This window comes from Geotrypetes seraphini, chromosome 2 (genome assembly GCF_902459505.1).
Source record: "Geotrypetes seraphini chromosome 2, aGeoSer1.1, whole genome shotgun sequence".
NCBI classification, from domain to species: Eukaryota; Metazoa; Chordata; class Amphibia; order Gymnophiona; family Dermophiidae; genus Geotrypetes; species Geotrypetes seraphini.
The window spans coordinates 126,519,173-126,534,554 of record NC_047085.1 but is presented as its reverse complement, the minus strand read 5'-3'; the positions used below and the strand labels follow the sequence as shown (position 1 = coordinate 126,534,554).

The following is a 15,382-nucleotide window of genomic DNA, read 5'->3' as shown; positions in this document are numbered from 1 at the left end:
AGACCAGTGATCCCAGCATAGACCCTTGGGAACTCCACTATTTACCCTTCTCCATTGAGAATATTGATCATTTAACCCAATTCTCTGTTTTCTAGCTTTCAACCAGTGCTTAATCCATTAAAGGGCATTACCTCCTATCCCATGGCTTTCTAAATTCCTGAGGAAGTCTTTCATGAATTACTTTATCTAATGCCTTTTGAAAATCCAAATACACAATATTGGCCAGCTCACCTTTATCTACATGTTCATTCACCCCTTCAAAATAAATGTAGTAGATTGGTGAGGCAGGATTTCCCTTGACTAAATCCATGTTGGCTTTGTTTCATTGATCCATGCTTATGTACTCGTATATGCTCTGTCATTTTCTTCTTTATAATAGTCTGTACCATTTTGCCTGGCACCAATGTCAGACTCACCAGTCTATAAGTTCTCGGATTACCTGTGAAATCCTTTTAAAAAATCAGTGTTAAATTGGCCACCCTTCAGTGTTCTGGTGTCATGCTGGATTTTAAAGATAAATTACAAATCACTAACAATAGCTTTGGAAGTTCATTTCTCAATTTTATCAGTACTCTGGAATGTATACCATCTGGTCCAGGTGTTTTGCTACTACTCAATTTGTCAAATTGCTCCATTACATCTTCTAGTGTTATAGAGATTTGTTTCAGTTTCTCTAGCTCATCAGCAGTGAATACTGTTTCTGTTACTGGTATCTCCCCTACATCTTCCTCAGTGAAGACCAAAGAAAATAATAATTCATTTAATCTCTCCTTTTACCCCTTGGTTGTCCTAGCTTCTTGCTTTTAATATACCTAAAAAACTTTTCACTATGTGTTTTTGCTTTTAGTGCAGTCTCCTTTTCAAGGATTCTCTTTTCCTTCCTTATCAGCACCTTGCATTTGACACCACAACTAGACAACTGTAATGCCCTGTACACTGGTCTAACTAAAAAGAGTTTGCATTAGCTCCAACTAATTCAGAATGCTGCAGCACGACTGATAGAAGACTGCAAGCAGTGTGACCCATTACATCCTTCCTGGTCTAAACTGCTTAAACCATATTGAATGGGCCAGCTGCAGATATTCAGTGGCACTTAAGTGAAGAGTGATGCGTGAGACGTTTTTTGGCATCCCATTTGAGAGAGGTCTGATCAGTCGGGATACACCCTGAGGCAGCTGATTTGTGAAACGCTGGCCACCGTTGGTGTACCAATCAGCTGAAGATAAGTTGAAAAGTTTTTCTTCTATCTTTGTTTTTCATTAGTGAAGTACAGAAGTACAGCATAAGGCTTTTATTACATTGAAGGTTTTTTTTGCCAGTGAGGTGACCGCTCAACCACCTTTAACAAACCACTTCGGTGGAGGTGGGAGGGCCCTTTTCTGAGGCTTTTTCCTTCATTTTGAGTTATTTAATAGCCTATGCTCTCCTTATATCATATTATAGGACATCACAGCATCAACCATTATTGAAAGTGTTTATTATTTTAATTAAGTGAAGAGTGCCACTGAATATTGACTCTGGCTGCCACAATACTGTCCAGTAAGTGCCAGGGTGGCCCATGAGTGGAGCGTGGGCAAAACCAGCTCTACTGGTCAGTAGCAATACTCCATCTGCTAACTGGTTATGTAAATATGTAAAGCTAGGACATAAAAGGCTGTTCTAGCTTAATCTGCTGAACTTAACCCAGTCTGAATCTGTAAAGTGTATCTCTCTGCTCATCTGGTTGGAGCAGAAATTTGATAGTCACTTCTCAGGAATTTGTTTAAAATGTAGATGATTGAACTCTGCCCACAACAATTCAAATGTGGAATGATGGAAGTGGACGTCAAAAAAGAGCCAGGGAGTCCCATATGTAGGGCTGTTTATCCTGCTTGTCCGTGAAGAAAGTAAGGTTGCTTATCTGTTACCTGGTGTTCTCCATTCCCTACTATCTTCCCATAGAGTTTAATAACCTGTTTTGGGGTTGTTGTTTTTACTGCACCTGACACTGGCTTTGTCATCAATTGAGATGGCTTCAACAAGGCCTACTTAAGTATAGTTCCTACTGTACATGTGCGCTGCCTTCTGGGCATTCTTGTAGATATATTTTATGTGGATTATCCAAGTGTACATTTTTAAATAAAGCCTGCAACTTGAACATCACCATCTCCACAGAGTTTTTCGTTTTCGCTGGAATTTGCATTTCCTGTGGGACTAAAGGGTCAATCTTTTGTTTTATTTAGTGACATCACCCCATAATTTGAACTTTTAGCCCTGTTGAACATGGAGAGCAACAGTTACAAATTAGTAACTTTGCTTTTTGGTTGGTAAATAGCTTGATCACACTATTTAAGCAATTGAATTTTTTTAGCTTCCCTGCATAATAATTTGTACACTGTTCTAACAGAGCCTTTTTTTTTTTTTTAACTGTGCAGACTTACCAGTAAATCATTTTGTATTACTATTTACATAAGTAGCATTTTAATATGCACTTCTAAATGTTTTTGGTACATAATCCTCAGTGTGTTTGAATGATTTATTTTATGAATCCTTTCTTATATGTGGCCCAAAATCCACATTCATAACTCCAGCCTGGATTCCCCTCCCTTCTTCACCAGTTACTCTTCCCCTCAAAGCCCAAGCTTCTCAACTGCATATATACTGAAACTGCACTATATCCTATCTGTACAGCATCCCGAATTGTATATCCACTGGAATAGCCCAATCCTCCTTGCCGTATCCCATTCCCTAAACTATACTACACCATTCTTCTTGTAACTCCTCTGGAAATGTTCTTCTTCTTGTAACTCTTCTGGAAAAGTCCAGAAGTCTCTTTGTAATCATCCTGGAAATGTCCAGATGTCTCTTTTGTAATCCGCCCAGAACTGCAAGGTTGAGGCGGAATAGAAATCAGTAATGTAATGTAATGTAAATGTTGCATTTGATAACATCAGAAAGCAAACAGCCATAAATGTCTATTGAATTACTGCACCTGTGATACTCAAATAGTGTGTTATAAAAGCAAAATTAAATCTGAAGTAATTCATTTATTCCTGTAGTGTTTATACTCCAGTAAGAGTAGTATGGTAAGGCTAAGCAAACATCGAAAGGCTTACTTGTACTGCTCAACAGGAAATGCAGAGGTGTTGAGATGTTTGTTTTGCTGCCAAGGATGTCTTTGTAAATGGACATGAAAAGACGGATTCTTAGAGAGACAGAGAAAAATAAAAGAGGATCTGAACAATATGAACCTCTTTACAAAGAAGGAAAGCATTGGGCACAACCACATCCTGGTTAAAAGTACTTGTCTCATTAGACAGGAGCTCCATCAGTGTCTATTAAGCTGGCCCATTGCACAAACGTTAGTGCAGCTCCTCTTCTCTGACAGGAAATAATGTAATGGTGTTGCATTCCAATGATAGGGAGGGGCAGGCCATAGTGACTTAATTAAAAGCTATGAGGGGCATTTTCAATATGACATCTAAATGAGACGTTTTTGTGATTTTCGAACCAAAAAACATCTATTTTTTTTGTTTCAGAAAATCTCAATTTTTTCTGCTCAGTGCATCTTTCTTTGGGTATCATTTAAAAAAAACAGGCCATTCAGATGTCTGGTGGGGGCAGCATTTGTAGCAGACTGGTCAAACAGACATTCCAACATAGCAATAGAGCAGCCTAGGAAGCACTACAGCACACTTCACATAAAAGGTCCCAGGTGTAACTTTCACTGTAACTCCCTTTTGTTGTATTGTGAGCCCTACAGAAACAGAAAAAGAAGCAATTGTATTTCACTGTGTATCACTACAATAGCCCTCAAGCCTTCAGGTGTCACCTATATGTAGGTACTGACAGCATCTCATGTTGTTGACTCATGACCGCTGACTCGACCGGACAGTGGCTTGACAGCACTTTATAAAACTGATGAGACTGCTATTGGCTGGCTGGCTACACAGGGCACTGTTTGCACACAGTAATAATAATGGCCTGCTTAGTCAAAAATCTTAGGGCTAGATTCACAAAGCAAACCAATCGGTTTGCGACCCCTTTACTATCAAATTTCCATCTGGCCTGATTCACTTACCTCTCCTGCGATCCGCTTCGAATCCGTGCATGCAAATGAGGTGAAATGCATGCAAATTGGACAGCGACCCAATTCACTACACCAAATTTCTGATCCGACTGGGCTGGCCGATCACCTGAAGAAGCGACTGCTGGGGACCAGTCGAAAACATCTTTCTGACTGGAAGCCCTGCTCTCTGCCCTGCAATCTCTCCTGCCTGCTCGCCCCGAATGCTGCCCTGCTCAGCCCTGCTTCTTATCTCCTGCTGCTCGTCTTTCCAATGCTCTTCTCTTGCCTGCCCAAACTGCTGCCTGCCCCAAACAGTCATGATTTCCTGCCTGCCTCGACTCTCCCACCCTTCCCCACAGTGCAAGCCCGTGGTTTTAACCCGCGGGCTCTAAGTGGATTAAAACCATGGGTTCCATTTATATTTTTATTATTAGTGAGGGCGGCAGCTGGCAAGAGCGGGACCAGCTTTCTGGGAGCCACGCGGGTTGGGGGTCAGTGGAGGTGGCGGCATTTGGTTCAGTCTCCCCGAAGTCCTGCCGCCCAAAGTACAAAAAGTTAAAAAAAAAAAATTGCTGCTCCTTTGGTTTGTGCATGTGCGCGGATCGTGCATGCAGGCAGATGGGGGCGTTCCTCCGATCGCTCCATCTGCATATTTTTGGTTTTTGAATTGATCGGACCTGCTAGGATCGGGCCCGATCTGGCAGGTTAGTGAATCCTGGCCTTAGTTGGATTTGGGATGAAGAACAGTAAATAATTCTGAAATCAAAGTAGATTTATTTATCTTGTGTGATATTCTGTCCAACATGAAGAAGTCACCAACATTATATAGATGCAGATAGACTTTCAAAGGTACTAATGAAGGGCCCATGCTGAAGAAAACTCTCATGTACTAGCTGGGCATATAGCATTTGTGTGTAGCTTTACTTGTGTCTTGGAATTGTTGGATTCGTGCAGAAGATTATGTTCATACTGCTAAATGTGATTCTGTAGCCTGCATGCCATTTATATCTTTAGAAAACACTGCTAGGATATATTTTAAGCAGAGTAGATTTGATTAAATCATTATTTTTACGGTAATATCCATGGGCCTTCAGGACAAATAATTTGACCACACTTCTGTTTAACAAAAACACACTAACGTTATTTTTTTTCGGCAGTTCCTACATTCATACACATGGTCTGTGCGGATAGAAATAATAGTGTCCTGAGACATTATTTGCATTTTTCAAGATTACTCTTTGGCATTAATGGAATGTTGCAAAGCCTTCATGCCTTTATGTGCAACCCTTGTTGAGAGGAAGCTTCGATTCATGCTCCTCTGCCCTGCTCAACTAAAAGTAAATTAAGGTATTGTCAAAAGATACAAATGACATGTATTTAATGCTTCATATTCAGTGAAGTAGTTTGCCATTCAATCTCTCTTTTTTTTTTTTTAATCGTTATTCATTTTCAAACTTACAATAAGTGTGACAATATATTCAAACAAATTAACAATAAATATATCACTTAATAATCATCAATGGTACAAATGATATGCTCTTATCTCCCACCCTTCCCACCCTTTCTTATCATATAATCAAATACCTTGTACGATTTGTAATAATAAATTACTCTCCCTCCCCCCCTCACAACTGAACTTGTAAATTCAAGGGAAAAATGTCCTCTAATCAGTACAATATTTTGTTAATGGCTCCCACACATCTTGAAATTTCTTAAAACACCCTTTCTGTATTGCAATAAATCTTTCCATTTTATATATATGACATAGAGAATTCCACCAACAATTATAATTTAGTCTACTGTGCTGTTTGGTATGGCAATGAGAGCAAAAAGTCAGATTTCTTCAAATAATAACAAATTATTACTTATAATGACTGGGGTTGCCATTCAACAAATTACTTATAATTGGCCGTTCAATTTTTTAGTGGAGTATGTTCCTGTCTATGAACATGCCTTTAATAATAAACAGGCGGCCCTAGCAGAAGACACGTCCTTTACTACTGGTGGCTGATTTTAATCAGGTAATGGATGCAACTCTAGATTGAACTGCTGGAGGCCCCTGATCCATGGATAAGCATAAAGGGTTACTTTATCTCTGTTTAACTTTAAACTTGGTAGATCCTTGGCAGTTGTTAAACCCCTGAGATGTCTAGGGCACATGGGTCTCTATCCTGTATTGATTACATTTTTACATCACAATCTTTATTTTCTCGTATTGCCCATTGTAATCTCATACCACTGCCCTCATATAGATTGATTTGGAGGTTGGTGTTGGGGGAGGGGGTTGGAGATTCCCAGCATTTCTTCAGGAAGATGCCCATTTCCGACAATAGTTGTATCTTGTGGCGAATTGGTCTGATTACATATATCATAATCACCAATATATAGATGATCCTTTATTATTTTGGAAAGCATCAAAGGCAGTCATTAGAGGAGACATAATTTCTTACAAGTCAGCTAGGAAATACCATATTATACTCTTAGAAAAATAATTGCACTGAAGTAAAAGCTGCTTACTTTTCCTCACTGGAGGTCCATTGTGAAGGAAAAAAAACCCCAAAATAAAAATCCACAAGATTACATTGTATATTCCAAAGCAAATAACTTTTTATTCTACTAATTAGTATTATAGCAGTATTTGTCAAATTAGAAATAAATTAGTTTGGACATATACAATGGAGAGAAAAAATCTCATACGGACAGTGCCAGCATTTTTTCTGTAAGTATGGTGCAGTCTCTCTAAAGAAACTCTGCCATAGCATGGGGGTTTTATACTGAAGGTGTCTGTGTCGTAGACCCCTCCCCTGGCTGGAAATATGTATCACCCTATTGGAGAGACCAAATGCCTATCTAACCCTCTCCTAGTCCACGCCTCCATTCTTCCCTGGGGGCCTTGGACAGGCATAGCTTCTAGAACTTTCTTCTTCTTGAAGTTTCCATTCTTCACACGGGTACATTAATATCAGTGCCTGAGCGTATTAGCCTGGCATCACTTTATCAGTTCTTAGGTTCCCGGATGGAGTGTATCGCTGACTTGAATTTTTCTTTCAGCAGTGTTAAATAGCTCATTGTCTTTCCAGCACTGGTTGGTGTCCTTGAGAAACTTCATAGCAAGAAATCCATACACTCAGATGCCACACATTAGCATCTCAGCAGGCACATGGGATCTCTTAGAAAGAGGAGGATAGTGGATGGGCATACTGGATGGGTCATTTTATGTTTGGTAACAGGCCTAGTCATCTCTTGTATCACAAAATCATGGTCGGCTCTCGTTTCATTCCTACTGGAACAACTTCAATGAGTGTCACTACTAACAAGATAGACCAGATAGCACAGGCCTTTAGTGGTCATTTCAAGCAGATTTAAATTGCTGTGCCAGCATCACAAGAATCCTTAATATATGAATACTTAGAAGACACAGATTTTCCCCGATTTACTCCTGCAATGCTTGCTGCACTTAACACCACTTGCAAGCGCAAGAGATCCAGAAAGCCATAAAGGATCTGCAAGCCTTTACAGCACCATGGCCTTGGTTTCTCCACCGAGTACTGCAAATTGCTGTACACCCAAATTGTGGGCCCTCTTGAGGCCTACTATAACGTCGCACATGGCATTGGCTTTGCAAAAGGCATGGAGTTTTTTCCCATACTACATCCTTGTTACTTCTTCAGGAGAATGGGGATTGTACTCCTGGCATGACCTCATTAATGTTTAAAACCTGGGCCTTGAAAAGTATACACTATTTGTATCATGTGTTAACAGATGAGGAGGGAACAATTGTTATACAGCATAAGTTAAGAAGTGTTAATTTGTATGCATATTTAAATTTGAAATATTATGTATTGACTCTTTCATCTTCCTTCCTCAATATGGAAGTTAGGGAACTCTTGACAGAACTTTTTTTGTCTGGATGCCCAATTTGCTGTTCCATAAAGATATCATCATAAGTATTTGCTGGATCAAATGAAAGATGTGGATTACTTAAAGCTGGCTGCTGTGTAGAGCACTGAATTAAATGTGGCAATTCAAGACAATCATTTGAAGGGCTTCCTATGCTCCTTGAGCAATTTAATACCCAATATGATGTATTAGGAAATTGGTTACAAATTTATTTTTCAAACATATATTGCTTCATAGGCATACTCATAGGGCATGGATTACTACAATGGATCAATGTCTGAAATGTCACTGTTCTCATGCTACGTTAACAGATATGGTTTGGACATGTCCGTCTATTCAACATTATTGGAACACAATTTTCACTTAGGTGCAGACCATGTGGAATGTACGATGGCATATGAATTGCTACAGTCTTTTTTTGGATATTTGATGTGCAGCATCCAATTCCTAAGGGTCTAAAGTCTTAAACGTGTGATGTTAATGGGGATGAAAGTGATTCTCAGTAAGTGGATGGCACTAGACCTGCCAACAATATCCCAATGGCACATGTTGATGCTTCAATTATTGATCTTGGGACCACTTGGCTTAGAAGATTGGGACATCAGGTAGGGTCATATGTACTGGGTTTAAAAAAAGTTGTTGCAATAAAGAATTTTTTTTTTTTTAATGAACATGTGAAGCAAACTAAAAAAATTTGAAAATTGGGGGAAAAGCCCCAAAATGCTTTAAAAACCAACCAAAAATATTTTCCATTCATATCTCTAATACACACATTGAAGTATTTACTAGTTGAGGAAATAGCGAACATTCCTAGTGTTTTACATTCTTGTTAATAGTGAAGCCCATTACTACACAGGCATCTTATCTTTAGATGCCATTTTCTTTATCTTGTAACTAAAGCCAAACAACAAGATGATGTTGCTTCATTTATCACCTTGGTAACCAGACCAGGGGCCATAGTTTGAGATCATCCTCTCATTTGAAAGCCTTATGTTATTTTTAGCTTCTATAAAAACCACAACATGAAATAAGGCTTGAGAACATCATCAAAATGATTTCATAGGTGACCATGACACGCTTAGCTCCTTAACTTGTGACACTATGGGGGTTCATTTTCAAAGCACTTAAGCACACAAAGTGCTTTGAAAATGAACCCCAAAGTCTGCTTCAGATGTTAAGGTACCAGTTAACATCTTATTACTCAGATGCCTTGGGGAATTTTTTTCTTGAAATTAGTTTTTATATCATGTAAATGATTTCATGCGTTACAAAATGTAAAATTTAAACCATTGTGAAATTTTTAAATTTCCTTTTAGGGCAAGGAGCAATTGTCTAATAAGCACCTGCGAGAAATGAATAATGGTACTAGAAACATCAGACAGAATGCTCTGAGGAATGACTGAAAAGTAACGAGACAGGTTTTTTTTTCCAGAATCAAATGACTTCACGGGATCTGAATATTTTTCTTTTTCAAAGTAGCATCCTTCACATTCAATACATTTTTTTTTTTTTTTTGCAGTGTTTCAAAAACAATTCAAAGACGAGCAGTGGACTGTTTTGCAACATCACTTTTAGTAATACGTCTGTGGCATTTTTCAGTTCATCTGTAGAGAACTTCTTTCCACAGTTTTTATTTCAGGATTTAATTGTTTCAAGAGTTTCGTTTCTGCTCTTTCCAAGTTTAACATAAAATTAAATCACACACCTCTGGCGTATTCTCACAGGCACGTCTTCCTTATCCACCATGATGAAACGTACGAACTTCTTCCTCTCGCTATGACCCAACAATGAAGACTATGGCAGTCCTACTGCAAGTTCAGAAACGTTGATGCATAAGCTTTGCAAGAACCAGCACAGCATTGCCATGCCTACTTCTTGGGGGAAAAATCCCCAGAGACATTCTCATTACTTTTCATCAGCCCTTGTAGATGCTTTGTTTTTAGTTTATACATTGATGATATGTCATTAACTTAAGTTGCAGTGTTGGGTGTAACACTTTTGTCCATTTTAATCATGATTTCACATCTGAAATATAGTCATCAAGGCATTGTTTTGCTCAAAACAATTGGAACATAAAACTAAATAGACTAGATTAAAATGTGCAAGCAGTTGTTCAGGGATAGCCTTTATTTAAGGCAGTGAGCAGCCTTAGGGTTCTTTATAAATCTTGCTGATCATTGAGTAACGGGCTGAATCACTCATTATACTCTGCTGACCAGGCTCCTGTATGGCTGATCTTAACACTTTTGCTTATACAGATCCAGGGGGCTGATGCAAAGAGCCTTGTGGGAGAGCCATGGCTCTACCTTGTAATTAATGCTCCAAAAATACTTCAGCATGCTAAAAGCGATGAGCATGCAAATTACTGCCACATTAAAATCACGGCAGAAATCGGCAGTTCATTGTAACATGTCACCTTTCCTGTCTGTGCCTGAGCCAATCACTGCTCAGGAAACTCAGCTCGGGCTACTCTGCCCTAATCCTAGCAGAAAATTTATTGTGGTAACTGCACATTCAAAGCACTGGAATGCTTGGTGGCCTCGTTAGCATCCATTTCAAGGCGTTGAGCAGTCATGTCTACTATGCAAATTAATACCCACACCTCCACTCCTCACTGCATTGCTCAGCCAGTAACATCCGGCAGACCTCAGGATTTATTACAGGAATCTCCTATATGTGATTCTAACTGGTGATAGAGCAGCACAGTAGGAAAGTAATGTATGTTGGTGAACAAATATCTGATTATTTACAGGAATTAAAGTATTTACAGAATTTCATCTACAGATGGGTTTCCAGTAAGCTAGCTTCCTTCAGTACATTTGACACAGTAACAGCATCCATCAAACATTACATCCCCTGAGCTATTTCTATATGATCTGGGGAAGCACTGCCTACAGGCTCTGTGTAGGTTATTCCATTTCTAGCAATAAGTAGAGAATGACATGGTGGATGTTACCCTTGGCTAGCCACGGATAACCCGCCAAAACGGTGGGGGGGGGGGGAAGGTGCTCACCTCAGGTGTGGGGACAAGGCCATCCATCACCCCGTGGAGCGGTGAATGGCCTTGTCCCTGCAGTTAAGGGAGGGAACGCGTGCGGGCCCCTCCCTCCTTACCTTCCTACGAATCTACCTCCCTCCCTCCCCCTTACCTTTGCAGCACGTTTTAAGGTTGTGTAAGAGGAGAAGCTTCCATCCACACACGCCCATGATGCATGTAGGTTCTGGCGGCTTTCAACAAGTACTCTGAAACCTTAAAACGCACCAAGAAGGTAAGGGGGAGGGAGAGAGATGCATGGACCGCGCGAGGGGTGCCGAAGGGCAGTAAGGTGGTGAGAGGGAAGGGTGGATGCTGCGGAGATGGGGACGGGGTGGTAAATGGGACGGGGAAGGGGCGGTGAAGGGGGACAGTGGTCCGGTGACAGGGCAGTGATGGGGACAGATTTTTTTCCTCGTGTCATTCTCTTGCAATAAGGTATTATTCTGTGCAGTCTGAGAACACAGGCTTATTTATTGTTCCTGATTTGTAATCTCTCTCTTTTTTTTTTTTTTTTAAGAAACTAGACATAGAACCTTTATAGTTGTTTGCGTCACAGCAGTGGAATCAGTTACCATTAACCATGAGGCTTTTGAGAGACCAGTTAATATTTAAAAGAGCTTTGAAATGTCATTTGTTTAGAGCAGCTTATGGGATTGTACTTACATAGGACTAAGTCATAGTTGAACTGTTGTTTTGTTGTGTATTTGTAATTACTTTATATTATTTGCATTTATGTTTTTACTGTTCCTTGCCTTGGATAAAAATGGGATAGAAGTCATTTATAAACCTATATGTACCGCCTTTTTGAAGAAATTCACCCAAGGCAGTGCAAAATGAGATCAGTCTAAACATAGGCAGTAGTATCAACAGAAAAAAATATTCAAGTAATAGTATAGATTATGGCATAGTGTCAACACAATACACAATAAAACATCTTAATAGACAGGGTGTAAGGTAAGACAGAGTAACAGGAGTTAGAGAATAAGATGACTAACTTAAAGAAAGTTGCATGTGTAATCAGAACGTTGCGTGAAAATGATCTCAACCGGGGTATGAGTGGATAAGCAAGTCCTGCTACAGTACTGTATTTGCAGCCAGTCTTAATTCTTATATGTGCCTCCATAAAGGTATGGCGCCAAGTTAGTTAACAAATACCATTTAAAATGGCAAAATACAGCACCTTTAAAGTGCCTACCAGTGCCCAAATAATAAGTGCCAGAATTGCGCATATGTAGACACTTTAGGCCACTGAACGCCACTATGAGTGTGGCTAACACCGGAAGTGGCGTTAGATGGCCTAAAGCACCTATGTAGAGCCAATTTATGACAAAGATAGGCACCAGAAATGTAGGTCCGGAAAACCCTTGCATACATTTCTGGTGCTGGTCTTTTTGCAGAGGCGTGATTCTTTATAGGGTGCCTTCGTGTGATTGACACGCGATTGGCGGCCACCGATATTAGTGTCCTATAGAGATTCTGGGCTTTGAGACACAAAATTCATGCATGGAAAGTTCAAGAATTATAAATTAAACTTCCTCATGATGTTCTCAATTTGTTCATACTTCCAATATAATAAAGAGCAATTTCGAATAACCTTATTCTGTACAGTTTGTACCTCCTCTAATTTCTTCTCCACTCATTCCACCCTTTGCATGGTATCTTTTCAACCCTTCCCTAAATGGACATTTTCCAAAATAATGATGATAACTCAGACTCAGCTTTCCTTAACTTCATACACACATTAGTATCCAATCTGATGATAGCCTGCCAAAGTGCTTCCAGTGTAACTGGTGAAGATGTAACATCCTGAGCCGCTCCAAAGCCCAATAACCCTTCTTTAACCAATGCCATTTCTCTTGCTTCGGTTGGACCCAATGACATGGGTAAAGCCCCAACACCCTGGGCTATCTGAGGCGAATGTAACCCATCCACTAACACCGGCCTCATGCATATTCATTATGGATATCTTGAAAATCTGATTGGCTGGGGGTCCCCCAGGACATGTATAAAAACTGCTGTAGTAGATTTACAGTTTTGCTATGTAATTGCAAAGATAAAAATGGGTTGTAAGTGATCCTATGTTACATCGAGCTCAGTTTTATGGAGTCTACAGTGTATATAAAAGAGAAGTCAACTTTAGTAACTAGAGCCCTCGGAGTCTAATCCCAGCCCCAAATTCTTCCTCTTCCTTCACAGGAAGGATACATCCAGTAACATTAAGGATGGGGATTTGAAGCCCAAACTGGATTTTCTTCATTTTGAGCCATAGCTATCAACATGGGCTACTGTTAAGATGTGTTATTTTATTGTTAACTCATTCTGTTTCATTTTATGCAAAGAGACCTAGTTAATAACAACTGGAGTTAACACTTTAACAGTAACTACCTCCTTATATATCACTGGGGAACAGTGCTTAGTGCATCTGGATTTGAGCTTGTAATGACGAGACACCAATAATAATGAAAGCTAGATCAGTGGTTTTCAGCCCAGTCCTCAGGGAACACCTGGCTAATCGGTTTCAAATTTATGTGGTTTTCTCTCAGTTTTTAACCTATGAAATATATACATTTTGGCTTTTAAAGTCCCTGTTGAGGTAATTTTATGGTGTCAGATCAAAAGCGCACCGGGACAAAGGTGCGCGCAGACAACTGAGCGCAACGCGGAGGTGCGCGCCGAAGAAAATGACTGTTTTAAAGGGCTCTGACGGGGGGCGTGGGGGGGAACCCCCCCCCCCACACTTTACTTTATACAGATCACGCCGCGTTGTGGGGGGTTTGGGGGGTTGTAACCCCCCACATTTTACTGAAAACTTCACTTTTTCCCTAAAAAACAGGGAAACAGTTAAGTTTACAGTATAATGAGGGCGGTTACAACCTCCCAAACCCCCCACAACACCGCCGTGATCTGTATTAAGTAAAGTGGGGGGGGGGGTTCCCCAACAAAAACCCCCGTCGGAGCCCCTAAAAACTCTTTTTCTTCAGCGCGCGCTTCCGTCTTGCGCTCAGTTGTCGGCGCGCGCCTTTGTCTTCAGCGGGTTTGTCTATGAACCAATTTTATAAAGCATTTTCTATGTGTAAAATGTGTTTTCCATGCAGGAAAGAGTTCTTATACAATTTCATGACTGAATACATGTTTACCGATGAAAACAAAAAGCTGTGGATACTGATGTTTTGAAAATTATTTATTATGCACTCAAACACATTAAAACCATAGAAATACAATTGTAATAGTCCAACCGGACCCTACACGGTCCATGTTTCGGCGAACACACCTTCCTCAGGGGTGCAATGGTTTTCAAAAATGCACAGATAAAGAATTAGAAACAGTCTAATTGTCTTTAAACATGTGGTCATGCTTGAATTGGGAGCCAGTGTGAGTGATAAGGTCGTGTTTTCTTAGTGAATAGATTAGTCTCAGGGATGTGTTTTGTACTGTTTGTAGCTGTTTTATTATTCTTGCGGGGCAGGGGAGATATAGGATGTTGCAGTAGTCAAGGAGACCTAGTACTAGGGACTGGACCATGAGCTGAAATTTTTTTCTGTTGAAAAATTTTTGAACTTGCCTTAGGTTTCTCATGACCGCAAATGATTTCTGTATTGTTTTGTTGATTTATGGTTGCATGGTGCAACATCTGTCTATCGTCATTCCCAGAAGTTTTAGAGTGGGTTGAATGGGATATGTGATTGAGTTTATTACTAGGTTTGTTATGGCTGGGGTTTTATTTTTTTTGAGAAGTATGAACTTTGTTTTGTCTGGGTTCTGTTTTAGTCTTTCATCCATATTGCCACTGTTTCTAGAGTTCTGTGTAGTGTGTCTGTCAGGGTGGGCATTGGCTAATCAAAAGGAAGGAGAATGGTGATGTCGTCTGCATAGCTATAGGAGGTTAAGCCTATTTTGTCTAGGCAGGTGCCAAGGGATGCAATGTAGAGATTGAAGAGTGAGTGTTAGGGATAATGGCGATCCTTGGGGTACACGCCACAGGGGTTGGATCATGGTTCTGATTTTTCTTTGTTTGTCTTTACTCTTTAGGCCCTGGATTGTAGGAATCCTTGAAACCATGTGTGTACTTTGCCTGTGATTCCTATTGTATCTAGTATGGGGAACCACAAGAACAAGGGGGCACTCAGAGAAATTTAAAGGGGACAGGTTTAGAACCAATGCTAGGAAATTATTTTTCACTCAAAGGGTGGTGGACACCTGGAATGCGCTTCCAGAGGCTGTAATAGGACAGAGTACCCTACCGGGCTTCAAGGAAGGATTGGATAAATTCCTGAAGGACACGGGGGTTGAGGGATACAGATAGAGGTAGAGATAAGTTATGAAAGGGCTTACAGGGAAGGACAAGGGGATTAAAAGGGCTTAGACGCCGGTCACCTTACAGGTCATGGACCTGATGG

General features: G+C 40.2%; 1 protein-coding gene across 10 annotated transcripts in view; it reads left to right on the top strand.

Annotated features, from left to right (window-relative positions):
• DTNA (dystrobrevin alpha) overlaps window positions 1-15,382 on the top strand; it is a 597,879-nt gene that overhangs the window by 463,111 nt on the left and 119,386 nt on the right. Inside the window, exon 10 of one of the 10 annotated variants that reach the window (XM_033933735.1) lies at window positions 9,265-11,250. The exons of the other annotated variants lie outside the window; for them this stretch is intronic. Coding sequence (XP_033789626.1) covers window positions 9,265-9,304 — 40 coding nt within the window. The 3' untranslated portion in view covers window positions 9,305-11,250. Of the gene's footprint in view, window positions 1-9,264; window positions 11,251-15,382 lie in introns of those variants that run through there. 10 annotated transcript variants of the gene reach the window in all.